Source organism: Phaseolus vulgaris, chromosome 2, assembly GCF_051622355.1.
Source record: "Phaseolus vulgaris cultivar YP4 chromosome 2, ASM5162235v1, whole genome shotgun sequence".
Lineage (NCBI taxonomy): Eukaryota > Viridiplantae > Streptophyta > Magnoliopsida > Fabales > Fabaceae > Phaseolus > Phaseolus vulgaris.
The window spans coordinates 18078242-18091355 of NC_143499.1; the positions used below are offsets into that span (position 1 = coordinate 18078242).

At 31.9% G+C, this 13114-nt stretch overlaps 2 protein-coding genes across 2 annotated transcripts; one reads left to right on the forward strand and one right to left on the reverse strand.

Moving 5' to 3' along the window:
- Window positions 1-1310: 1310 nt before the first annotated feature.
- LOC137810823 (homeobox-leucine zipper protein ATHB-17) lies at window positions 1311-4765 on the reverse strand. Its single transcript, XM_068612283.2, has 4 exons — window positions 4507-4765; window positions 3806-3978; window positions 3581-3660; window positions 1311-1834 (listed from the first exon to the last, which is right to left on the reverse strand). Exons 1-4 carry the CDS (start codon window positions 4598-4600, stop codon window positions 1543-1545), a joined length of 639 nt encoding a protein of 212 aa, XP_068468384.1. The 5' UTR covers window positions 4601-4765; the 3' UTR covers window positions 1311-1542.
- A 3456-nt stretch (window positions 4766-8221) lies between these two features.
- Window positions 8222-10697, forward strand: SUVH4 (histone-lysine N-methyltransferase, H3 lysine-9 specific SUVH4-like protein). The gene has a single exon (XM_068612284.2). It carries the CDS (start codon window positions 8352-8354, stop codon window positions 10491-10493), a length of 2142 nt encoding a protein of 713 aa, XP_068468385.1. The 5' UTR covers window positions 8222-8351; the 3' UTR covers window positions 10494-10697.
- The last annotated feature ends 2417 nt before the right edge of the window (window positions 10698-13114 follow it).

Here is a 13114-nt window from a genome sequence, read left to right on the forward strand (position 1 = left end):
GAGAGAACGTGAGAGAGAAGAGTGAAGGTGAGAGCACTACAAGAAAATCATAAATTAGAAACAAAAAATAATTAGTTGTTATAGTGACTAAATTAGAGACCATTTTAGAGACTAAAAATATTTTTGGTTTCTAAATTAGGTTCTATTATTGTTAAATAGTTTCTAAATTGGTATCTAATTAGCAACCAAGGTTTTACTACCAAATTTAGAATCTAAATAATTGGTAGTTAAAACCTTGGCAGCTATTTAGAAACTATTTAACAATAATAGAAACTAATTTAGAAACCAATTTTTTTAGTTTCTAAAATGGTCTCTATTTTAGTCACTATAACAACTAATTATATTTTTGTTTCTAAATTTAGTTTCTATTTCATGATTTTCTTGTAGTGGAGGGAATGAAGAGAGTGAGAGGGGTGCTTATATGAGTGGAACGTGAACTCATATGGTTGCGACATTTGTCATTCTTTGGTTGAGATATTTCTACATTTGGTAAATTTTCTTTTTGATTTTTTGTTGGTTGATTTTTGTGTGATTAACAAGTAACAAATGTTACCCTTCGAATGAGTTCCATTTGTATTATTTATAGATACATGAGAGTTGTACCTCTTATGTGTATAAATGTTCTCAAGTTTTATATAAGAATTAGTCTTTCAAATATTTCGTTTTATTAATATAATTATTTATTAATAAAAAAAACACTAAAAACTTAGAAGTTGTTTCACCGATGAACATGAAAATTGGTTTCACCCATGAACTCAAAATTAATTTTTTTTCTTTTTTTAAAAATCGATTAGGAAAATTGGTGTGTGACTAAGGGTGAAGATTAGAATAGAAGAATATCTTTCACTTAATAGTAGAAGAATAAATGATAGAAAATAATTCATTGCAACCATTAATTAGATAAAAAAAAATTATTACAAAATGAACTTTAAGCTTAACTTAACCCCTCCCTTATGTTGAGAGTGACAACTCTTGCGTGAGATAACATATTATGGGTGGTCCGATAACGGCTGGCCTGATAAGTTCACCAAACAGTCGTTAGGATAGACTTTAAATGACTCTGATACCATATTATGAAGTAGACTTTAAGTCTAACTCAACTTCATAAAACCGACTAATGGAATGAAGTTTGTACCCACTTATATACAATAAAATATCATAATCTTTAATCGACGTGGAATCTCCAACAAGAATGAAAATAAAAAAATAACTTTATTATATTCACTTATTTATATATATATATATATATATATATAATATAATATCTGAAACTAATTAGGGTTAATTGTATCATTTTCATAAAAGTAATGTGAATAGAAAGAGCAAATAATCAAATATTCATTGACCATTTGAAAAGAGGTACTACTACAACAAACTCCAAACTAATAGTGTCCCCCTCCATTTCCAAAAGCAGCATTTTGTAAAAACTACTATATATTAAACATTTTTTTTTCTTGTAACACATATATTTTCTCATTAAATTTATAGTTTTAAAGATTTAGTTTAGTTTTTGCATGTGTCTGATTAGATCCGAAGTAGGGGTCAACAGGCGGCAGAAGGTTGAGGGGACTGCGCGGGAACTTTAGCGGACAAAGTGGCGGCGGCGGATGGCGGTTTGTCGGCGGTGGTTGTGACGCGCTCACAGCTGGGACACATGGTGAGTGTGGAGGCTGGGCGTGGCTCACAAAAGTGTGGGGAAATTACGGTGGGTGGCCCCACCTTCATGGCCCTCAGTTCCTCCACTTCCCTCTGAAGCCTTCGGTTCTGCTCTGTCAGTGACCCAAACCACCTCTTCAGGTACTCACACTCCATCTCTGTCTGCTTCAGCTTGCTCCTGCATTACATCATTTTCGTCAAAATCATTTTTTTTTTATAAAAATACTCATTCACCACAAATATTCATTAATTGCTTCACATATATTGCATGGGTGACACAGGCTTCATCTAATGTATCATCATCACTTTGCCTTTAATGCTTCTCAAGTCAACTCGGTGTGGGGGATAAGTTTTTGCCTTCGCCACAATGCAAGAATGTTTGTTGCGTATCAACTTAAAAGATCACCAAAAAATAATGCTAAAAACTATAGTAAACATATTAGGAAAATAATTAAAATGAAAGTTGTAAAACTAATATCTATTTATTTTAATTATTGATTTATTTTCTTTTATTTATAAATAAAACTATGAATTTGTTTTTAGTTAATACTCTTATAATTTTTATTAATAATGCCGTAAAAATATATAGAGGCGTGAGATAATTTAACAAAAAAGGTTCAACAGTTATAGACTTGTCATAAGGTAAGAAGTGGTTTTACAAAATGTATATGTATTATTAATGAAAGTAAGTTTAAGACTTCTTAATACTTTTTTTATTTCAAAAACTTGGTAAAAAAATTTTTAAAAAAAGTTGTGGTAAATTTATATGCAAGACAGCTTATAGGAGAATAATTATTATGGGAAGAGAAAAAAGACGCAGGCTTTTAGCTAAATAACTCAATTAAATACTTATTTAATAAACACTTTTTCTCTGAGGATATATGACTTACATTTATTTATGAAATTAATTGAAATAAATTAAAATAAATAAATGTAGTAAACATTAAAAAAATGTATTGAAATAAGCTAAGGAAAGGCTTATTAAAGTTATAAACAAGCTATTTTCACAAGTTTCCTATTAACTATTCCAAACGCTCCCTAAGAGCAACATGGCAGAAGATATGATCTAAGTAAACATGCAGAAACTGTGAGAAAAAGATGATTAAGGAAATGAAAAACCCTAGGCTTTTATGGATAAGTGCTGATGATAAGTGAATACATTATGCTTAACACTAATAATTGATTTGTAAAATGAAATGCATGGTTGGTCTAAAGTACGAAATGAAGTGGTCAAAGTCACACTTATTGGAGTGATGATCAGTGTAGCACACGAGGCCAAATGAAACTCCACCAATGCGGTGCTATGATTATCGAGTTGTCTACTTTAATTTGGACAACATGATTATGTTCTTTGCCATAGCTGAAATTATGGTTTAACACTAGAACTACATCATTAACTGTTCCTATATATTTGAACACCCAGCTTAGCTACTCTCACATGTCATTGCTATGTCTTCATGACCTAATATATTTTATTATTATTGTATCATTAACTTATATATTATAAGTAACAAAAATAGAGTTCTGACTTGAATCCAACTATTTCAGCTATGTTTATACCCAGATTTCTTTCACCTTATGACCTATATTTCTTGTGAATGAGGAATTATATGAAAGAAGGTGAACCTAAAATATAAATGATCGTTTTTTCACTTTTATTTAGAGATTGTACGGGTGAAATAGGTATAGAATCTGATTCAGATTCATGAGGTCCATATCATAATTATCATTATTCTGTCAACATTTGACATTTGTCTCTCTATATATATATACCCTTATATACCCACAGAAAATGCGGATATATAAAGTTAAGATGATGAAATTATATATATGGTAGTAGTACTATATTTTAAAGTCCATTCATAAATGAGAAAATAAATGGCATTTTTCCATCACTTTATTAATTAGGATTAATTAGCCTTACCTGGCCCTACGGTTCTGAAACCACACCTCCACTTGCCTTGGTCGCAGCTTCAGTTGCATTGCCAAAGACTCTTTCTGCTTCTACAAAACCAAGAAATCAAAAACCCAAATAAACTTATTACTCAGTGGAACTATATGTAATTAACAAGCATGAGTTACGTGTGACACCAGTGCTTAATTATCTAAATGACATATTTAATAAGAGAGAGAAAGTTTGGAGGGTTACTGGGTTTAGGGTGTGGTTTTGTCTAAAGCTTTCTTCAAGGAGACGAGATTGTTCCTTTGTGAGACGGAGTTTCTTGCGGGGAGGGTCTCCATTGCTGCTATCTTCTTCATCTTCCATGTTTGATGCCATCCAATCTTCTTCTAGAGGTACTTGGTTTATGTCCAATTCTTTCACTGTAATACCAAACAGTGCCTTATATTTATTTACACACATACTTCCAAAAAATAAAAACCTCAACCAAACCAAAACATATGATCTTCTGTACATGATCCAGTATATATCATTTAAGAACAAGATTGGAAGTATGATGTTTACAGATATCATTTCTGTTCAAGCACCAACCAGAGAGAGATGAAAGATAAAAACCTTGGTGGGTTCATGCGGTCGTGCCTTTAATTTTAATCTAAGAAAGGGTAGGGAAAGAAGTAAATTATCCCTTTCCAAAGAAAACGTTTATTTAACACAGGGGCCACTTCATGATAAATACAACTGTAGAAGTAAAAAAATCAAAAGAATTTAACATAAAATTAAACAAACAAGAACATAAAAAAGGGAGGAAATTTAAGAGGGTATGATCAAAATGAGAAAGACGAAGAGAAGTATGATAATTGTAGAAAAAGATAAACAGCAAAATTAACAGATAAACAGCCAAATTAACAGATAAACTGTTGTCTGTGTGTGGGTGTGGGTGTGGTGCTTACCAGATGATGAAGGCAGAAGAGTTGGTGAAGAAGCAAAGCCAGGGATAGATATGGTCAATTCCAAGGTGGAGGAGGTACTCGGTAAAACCGCCATAGAAGAGATGCAGAAAATAATGAAGGAGTTGAAAAAAAATATATGGTGAAGATGAAGAAGAAGAAGAAGAGGAGGATCTGTATGAAAAATGAGAGAAAAAAGGTAAAGTGGAGAAACAGAAGGAGACACACATGAAAAGGAAGACAGAAGCAGCAAAGGATCTGATGAAGTGTTTGGAGAGAAAAAGGTCAAAATATATAGAAAGGTCAAATAAACAAATATAAAAAAATTAATTAGTCGTACAAGTTTATTATAATTAATACCCTAAAAGGCGCAAAGAAAATCAAAGACAAGTTTCAATGGGAAAAAACGTATATCAAGAGGTGTAGGTTTCTGACCATGGTCATCCAAGTCAAGGACTATGTGGCCCCGAGATACTGACACGTGTAGGTGTGTAAGAGTACTAAGATGAACCTCAAAATTCATTCTCCAGTTTTCATGTTAAGATTTTATACATCCAAAATTGTTCGTGTTTTTCTTTTTACATTCAGATATAATCAGTGGAGAATTATCAAAGTAATTTTAGAGACATACTATTGTTAAAATAAATTAATTTTCTAAGTTTGTTTATGTACACTATTAGAAACCCCTCTCGGTATTTAAGAAACTCATTAATATTTAAATGTGAATTTCAAGATGTTATTTTAATAGAAAGGTTTTGATTTTCTTAAACATGTACTATAATTAATTATAATCTCTAAGATAATATATTAAGAAGTAACCTACATACTTAAAAAAAAAAAAAGTAACCTACAACGTTATAATTAGCATTTGGTCAAACTTTGAGAATACTCAAATTGTTTCTTTTATTTGTTAGTACATAAAATAAAAATATGTGAAATGTCAAATATTTCAAAAAGTTTTCCTACAAAACCAGTCAGAAAGAATTTAGTACTTGCAGTGGATTGTTGAACCTAATTAATTCTTTTGGCACATCAATTTCACAAGTGTGGATAGGCAGATTTGCCTTGTCGTCAGAAAAGTTTAGTTGATATATTTATTGTTAATGGGGATTACTAGTTTTTATTACCTTAATGGAGAGTTAACAATTTAAAAGTTTTCAAGTACAAAATTGAATCATTTTTAAAATATGATTAGAGGGTTACAAACATTTTATTCATTTAATTTTTACACATCAGATTTTACTTATTAATTTTTGTTTTGATTTTATGATTTAAATGGATGCATTTAATTAAATAGTAGTAATGTTAGTATAAAACGGCACTTTCAAATGTAATGTACTATATAATAATACAAACTTTGACTTATTTCTCTTTTTGTTTGGGATCTTGAACCATTTTCTTTTTCACACATAATCCTTTTTATTTTTCTATTACTTAAAAAAGGGATTTGACTTCCTTAATCTTGATTGGTGTAGAGTTTATTTGAGCTCCAAAATACATTTCAAAGAACTAATGATTATTTAAACATATCAAAATATAATAATGCGTCCATAATATCATTAAAGACTACAAATTCTAAATATGATTTCTAATGAGATGTTACCATGTTTACACATTTCTCAGTGTTGCTTTTTTTTCTGAATTGTTAATATTTCAGCTATTTAAAACAGAACAATAGAAATAGCTAGTAACAAATAAATATTCATGTGTTTTTTTTTATGTGGGGGAGTACATTTGTAGAAAGTTGTAAAATAGATGGAAGTGCATAATAATCTGTTTGAGGATGAAGAAGATGTTATTCAAGAAGAAGACAAATTGTGTAAGAAAAGGATAGTAGTAGGGTTTGATGTGGATTGAAAGTTATTGTGAAGAAATGATTGGAAAGCAATGGATAAAATATTAAATATATTTTTTTTAGTCTATATATAATATGTTTTTATTCATAGGTTTATTTAATTTTTTCTTTCTCTTTAGGTAACTTTACTCTTTTATTTTAATCATATAACAGATTTTAGTTTTTTTTTAACGTTTTTTCACTTTTCTTTTCCGTTCTTTTCTGTTCTTCTTCGTTCTTCTCTATTTAATTGCTTCCTGCAGAATCATAAAAAAAATTTCTCTTTTTTCTTGTAATTACCACTGGTATCCTTTAATAGGACCTTTGAACTTTCTTCAACAAAGACCAACCAAATATGATTGGCCCCATTAACAAAAAATAAAACAAACAAACTTTGTTTTCACTTTTTTGTCTTTACTCTTCCTAGTCATTCTCATCACACACCCACAACTATTATATTAATTATTTCACCACAATGTGCATTTTACTTACTATTTACATAATTAACCAAAATTTGTATATCACATCCATCTCAAAAAAAATTTCTATCTTTTTCATTTGTTTTATTTTCTAATCACTTATATATTCCAATCTGACATTTCTATGCATTTAAATTGAATTTCTTAAGTTTTTTTGAAAGAAATGGTTAATAAATTAAATTACCATAGCATAAACTATTTATTAAAATAATTTGTATATCCTTTAAGAAGTTTGATTTATTAAAGTAAATAGTTACCCTAGATAACAAGCATATTAAAATACTAGCAAATAATAATTAGTAGACTATATTTAAACAGTTTTCTTCAAAAAGGGGTCATAGATGATCTTTTAAAAAGTTGGAGTCATTAGTTGCATCATATAAAAAGATATTCTATTGTGTACAAAACTAACTAGTTGTAGTGTGAATGAGAAGTTGATAAAGGAAAAGAAAATGCTTTTTGTTGGACGATGGGGTTTGATATTTGTGTGAATTACAATAAGATATGATATGATTTGATGGATGTTTGAATCGACAATAATCCTTGATTCATGGACAAAAAGTTTTCAAATTGGGCATGAAAATGATAATTTCACAATGAAAAGTAAGTAACCAATTTGGGAATGGTTAGAATAAGGAGTAAATGCATGTTGAACTGTTTACAGGTAATGTTTAATTTCTTGAGTTTTTTTTATGGATCATTCAACTATGGAGTTTGTAACCATTCATTTATGTGAGTTTTTTTTGGGCATGGACTATTACGTGTAAGCATCAGTTTGATAAATCTTAAAAAATGCTTTTGAAAAAAAATATTTCTACAAACCATTTATTAAAGAAATATATATTATTTACTAACTAAATAATATAAAATCATTTTATTTTAGAATAAACGGATCAGACAAACACATGAAAAATTAACATTTCGCTTAATTCAGTAAAAAAATCACTTTATTTTTATAAATAAACACAAATAAAATGGTCCCTGGTAAAAGTTAAGGGTTGCAATGAGCAGCAAGCTGGACTGGCAATTTACTAAAAAATTCTGAACAAATTCATTATTTTTAGCTCCTGATATGTTGAAGTTAGTTTTGCATAACTTACAATTGGCAAAAAAAATTATATTTTTTCTTGTATTTTATCAATTTCTTTTTCACTCCATTAATTTTAGATATCGAAATCGAAAAGTAAAAATATTTATTTTAAGTTTTGAAAGATAAAATAATTGATCTAAAATAATTTTCCAGAACATATTTTTTTTTTCTCTTTTACATTTTCATTTTTAAAATTTACTTTTATATTATATAAAAATTAAATTTCAAAATAAATGAAGTGTGCGATAAAGATTCTCCTCAATCATCCGATTCATATTACTTAATGGGATGGATGAAGCCGACCCGTCTCGGGAAAGCGGGTCAGGCCCCCTCGTTGCAACCCTAGTTAAAAGTTATTGGAACCGTTTGGGCGCTATTTAGCGCTCTCCACATTCTCTTTGTTCTTCATCTTTACCATCATTTCCAAACCCTAGAGTTTTTTTTTATGGTTGTGGAGGCGCTCCAAGTTGTTCATCAGCATTTAATGGTTTCCACCAGGGCGGATAAGAGTGCAGAATCGAACTCCTCTGCCGCCAATGGCGTTAAAGGAGCTAAGGATCCGAAGAAATTGGAAGAATCAAAGGCTTCTCCGACTCCGCCGCGGAGGTCCAGCGCTCGAATTCAAGCGCTGCAGAAAGCGGAGAAGCTGCAGAAAGCGGAGAAGGCACTAAATGGACCAAATGCGGAGGTAGTTAAGGAGAACAACTGCCTAATCGATGTTCAGGCAAGGAAGGGTAAGAAGCGCAGTAGAAAGCGAGGCGGCGAGAAAAGTATGGTGGTGGAAGAAGAGAATGTTTTGCCGCCGAAGAAGAAGCCGTTGGCGTGCGGCAAGGGTGAGGTGGAAGTAGAGAATGGGAAGGAGGAACCGGACAATGCGAATGGGGCTTTTGGAGATAAAAGTGACTTTGTAAAAGTCAAAGAGACTATAAGATTATTCAACAAACATTATCTTCAATTTGTCCAGGTAGAAGAGAAGAGGTGTGGAAAGGCTGAGGCTGACGCTGAGCAGATAGATGCTAAAAAGCCTTCTCAGAAGGCTTCAAAGTCGAAGAAAGGTGATCCACCTCAAGATTCAAAGACCACGGCTAAACGACCAGATCTTAAGGCCATAACGAAGATGATGGGAAATAATGAGATACTGTACTCTGAGAAAAGAATTGGCAGCATTCCAGGTATTGAAGTTGGGTATCAGTTCTATTCTCGTGCTGAAATGGTTGCAGTTGGTTTTCATAGCCACTGGTTAAATGGTATTGATTATATGGGCCAGTCTTATGCCAAAGCTTATAGCTATGAATTTCCAGTTGCTGTTGCAATTGTTTTATCTGGCATGTATGAGGATGATCTGGATAATGCTGAGGATGTTGTGTACACTGGTCAAGGTGGTCATAATCTGACTGGTGATAAGCGTCAAATTAAGGATCAAAAGTTGGAGCGCGGGAACCTAGCTCTCAAGAATTCTGCGGAGCAATGTGTGCCTGTTAGAGTGATTCGAGGTCATGATTCTTCAAGTAGTTACTCTGGTAAAGTGTACACATATGATGGCTTGTACAAAGTTGTCAATCATTGGTCAGAGACAGGGATATCTGGATTTAAAGTCTTTAAGTTTCGACTTAGGAGGCTTGAAGGGCAACCTACATTAACCACGAATCAGGTATATTTTACTAATGGACGTGTACCTCAATCTATAGCAGAAATACGAGGTTTGGTTTGTGAGGATATCACTGGAGGTCAAGAAGATATACCCATTCCGGCTACAAATGTGGTAGATGATCCCCCTGTTCCACCCACAGGTTTCACATACCTTAAGTCTGTTAAGGTAGCAAAAAATGTGAAACTTCCCACTAATGCCACTGGATGCAAATGCAAAGGCTCCTGTAATGACCCAACAACATGTGCATGTGCTTTGCGTAATGGCTCTGATTTTCCCTATGTATCTCGGAATGGTGGCAGGTTAGTAGAAGCCAAAGATGTAGTATTTGAATGTGGCCCCAAATGTGGTTGTGGTCCTGGTTGTGTCAACCGAACTTCTCAAAAAGGACTTAGATATCGTCTGGAGGTTTTCCGGACTGCCAAAAAAGGATGGGCTGTAAGATCCTGGGATTTTATACCTTCTGGAGCACCAGTTTGTGAGTACACAGGAATACTTGGTAGAACGGAAGACATGGACAGCGTGTTGGAAAACAATTATATTTTTGAGATAGATGGCTTGCAAACAATCAAGGGCCTTGGTGGCAGAGAGAGGAGGTCAAAAGATGGAGAGATTCCTGAAGATATTTTGAACAAATATGATGATCAAAGTTCCGAAAGTGTGCCAGAGTTTTGTATTGATGCAGGGTCTACTGGAAATATTGCTAGGTTTATAAACCATTGTTGTGAGCCTAATCTGTTTGTTCAGTGTGTTTTGAGCACACACGATGATTTGAGGTTGGCTCGTGTCATGCTGTTTGCTGCGGACAACATACCTCCTTTGCAGGAATTAACCTATGACTATGGTTATGCGCTGGATAGCGTGTTGGACTCCGATGGGAAGATCAAGCAAATGGCATGCTATTGTGGAGCCGCAGACTGCAGGAAGCGATTATTCTAAATGCTATTCATTCCTTCACAGGAAAAGTTGTATGTGATCTTTTTGGTAAAAATAGAAGTGGTTAAATATGCTTTTTTTGAAACTTGAGTTGCAAATGCTCTATTCATGCGTCTTCATGACGCAGTATATACATTGGCCTGAAATGGCAGCAAAGGGACATTGTAGTTTTTTTGTGCAAATTCTTGCAATCTTATAGGTATTGTTGTTTTTTTTTCTCTTATTGAAACCGGATTGAATTGATGAAAAACAAGGGTTAAGATTTATTTGAGGCTGAAACAATAAAATTAATTGGTAGCTATTAGTCTTTTAGATGGAAGAAAAATTAAGACGCTATTAGTCTTTTAGATGGAAGAAAAATTAAGACCAAAATACATCACTATATATTTTGTGCTTGGGGAAAGTCAACACCTAAAATAATTTTTGTTTCGACCGTCACTTCCTAATTATAGTCGGTTCTATTAGTTTTTCTGGGTTGAATTAAAGTTAATTTTAAAAAAATCAAATTAGATACTAAATTAGTTCATTTATAAAGTTTAACTTAATCTCTCTCATTTCAAAATATTAATTTTTAATACTTAATTTTTAAAATCTATGAAATGCAGTACTTTTATTTTGTGATCTTATGAGAATTACGGTTGATTTTTTTTGTCCAGAAAAACAGAAGTAAAAGGCAGCTGATTGAAGGCAGAGAAAACCCAAATGAAGGACCTGAGTATGCTGAGCGCCAGGTATGGGTGTTGAGGGAATCAACTCCAGAGAGGATGCAAGGATTCACTTAGCAAGCCAAGAAAGGGTTAAGCATGATAGAAACCTGAGGCTAAGAAAGAACATCTGCTTAGGGCATCCACAGATAAGCGTGAATGAAGAATTTCAATCTTCTTAAAGAATTAGACGGAATTAATAAAAAAGGACAAAACCCAAAAGTATAAAACAAAGATAAAAGCTAGTCTTGAGAGATCATCAGGACACGAGAAAAAAAGACTTAACTCTAGTTCAAAAACTTTGAATGTTCTCATGAAGAATTGTATCAATAATTATGACTAGTTAAATCAATATTTGTTGGAATAAATGATAATGTAACTCATGTAGTATTTTTTACTTATATATGCAAGTATATTTCATTCCTATGTAATTTGATTTTATGTTTAATATTTTATAAGGAAGAAATCACTATTACTACCAACTTGAATGCTATTGAAAATAATTTTATTTTCTAAACTAAATCAAGTCAAAAAAAAGATTTACAAAGTTGTAGTAGTTGGGTGTAGTTGTTCCAATGTTAATACAAAAATCAAATGAGTCTAACTCAAATGATTGATTATGATAGTTTATTTTCAAGATAATCAAGGTGAAAGGATAAACTTTGTTTGACCTAAAGGAACAAAAGATTTGTAATATATTATAATAGAATCACTTTGTGCATATTAGTTTTGACATTTATTCAATCCCAACTCTTTATCATATTTAGAAACAACTATTTTATTGTCACTTTAAATCATCTTTCAAATTTGTGCAATTCATATTAAGTCAATTTTATGCGTACAATTTTTACTTCGTACTTATATGAAAGACATTACAACTACTACATTACTTTATAATATCAGAGAATACGACAACTCTTTATCAAATTACTATAGTAGACTTGATCCACTTGTCGATAAAAGATCCTAACAAAAAACATTAAATTTGTTTCATGAAGCATTAATTATTATTCTCTTTTTCCTGCAATCTCTTTTATAGGTGGCAATAGTTATCTTCCTCGGTAGTAGAACCTTTTGCACCATACTATGGTAAAAAAGACATACTGTATTGGATAGATAGTTAGGTCAAGGTTGAAATACACTTTTGTCAAGAAAGTTAGTAAGTAGTGTAACTTTAATTAGAACTTCAAGAGATATTGATGTTGTCTTGTCTTGAGTGTAGATTCTATTGGTTTCAGATGGTGAAGACATTCTCTGCAATATAGACTTATGAGAATATACCTTATGTTTATGTTAGCTTTAAGAACTATGTGCACTTATTGTTAATGTTTATCAACACCTTATCAAACAAAGTGAGAGGTTTGCAGAGTGTTTTCATGTCTGTCAAATGAAGCACTTGCACCTGTATGATCTGCTCTTTTTCTTTAGCATCGATCAGACTCAGGTGCTTCATGATTCATGCTTTGTTGGTTTAAGCATCTAGACAGAATCACAATATGTTGTTGCAATTTTTCTCTAACAAACTTTTTCCAATATACATTATGGATAATTACGAGTAAAGAATTTTTATTTATACTGTAAATTGTCTCCTTTTATGTTTCAGTGTACATAACCAATATCTTCTTCACGGATAGGACAAGCATGACAACTGTTTATACTATATGTACTCAAGTTCTCACATCATGGAAAGTAATTTATAATAAAATAATAACATTACATGTAACTTTAAAGTGTGTTGTTGATACTCATCAAACACTTCCACTCCTTATTTCCACAAATGTAAACACTCATGTTATTTATTGATGATCTACAACTTGAAGTCATCATAAATACCATAGCATGTTTGCAATTTGTGCACAACCAATATAGAAGGTTGTAAATTACATACAAAATTAGTCAGAAATTATGATCATTGCTTAA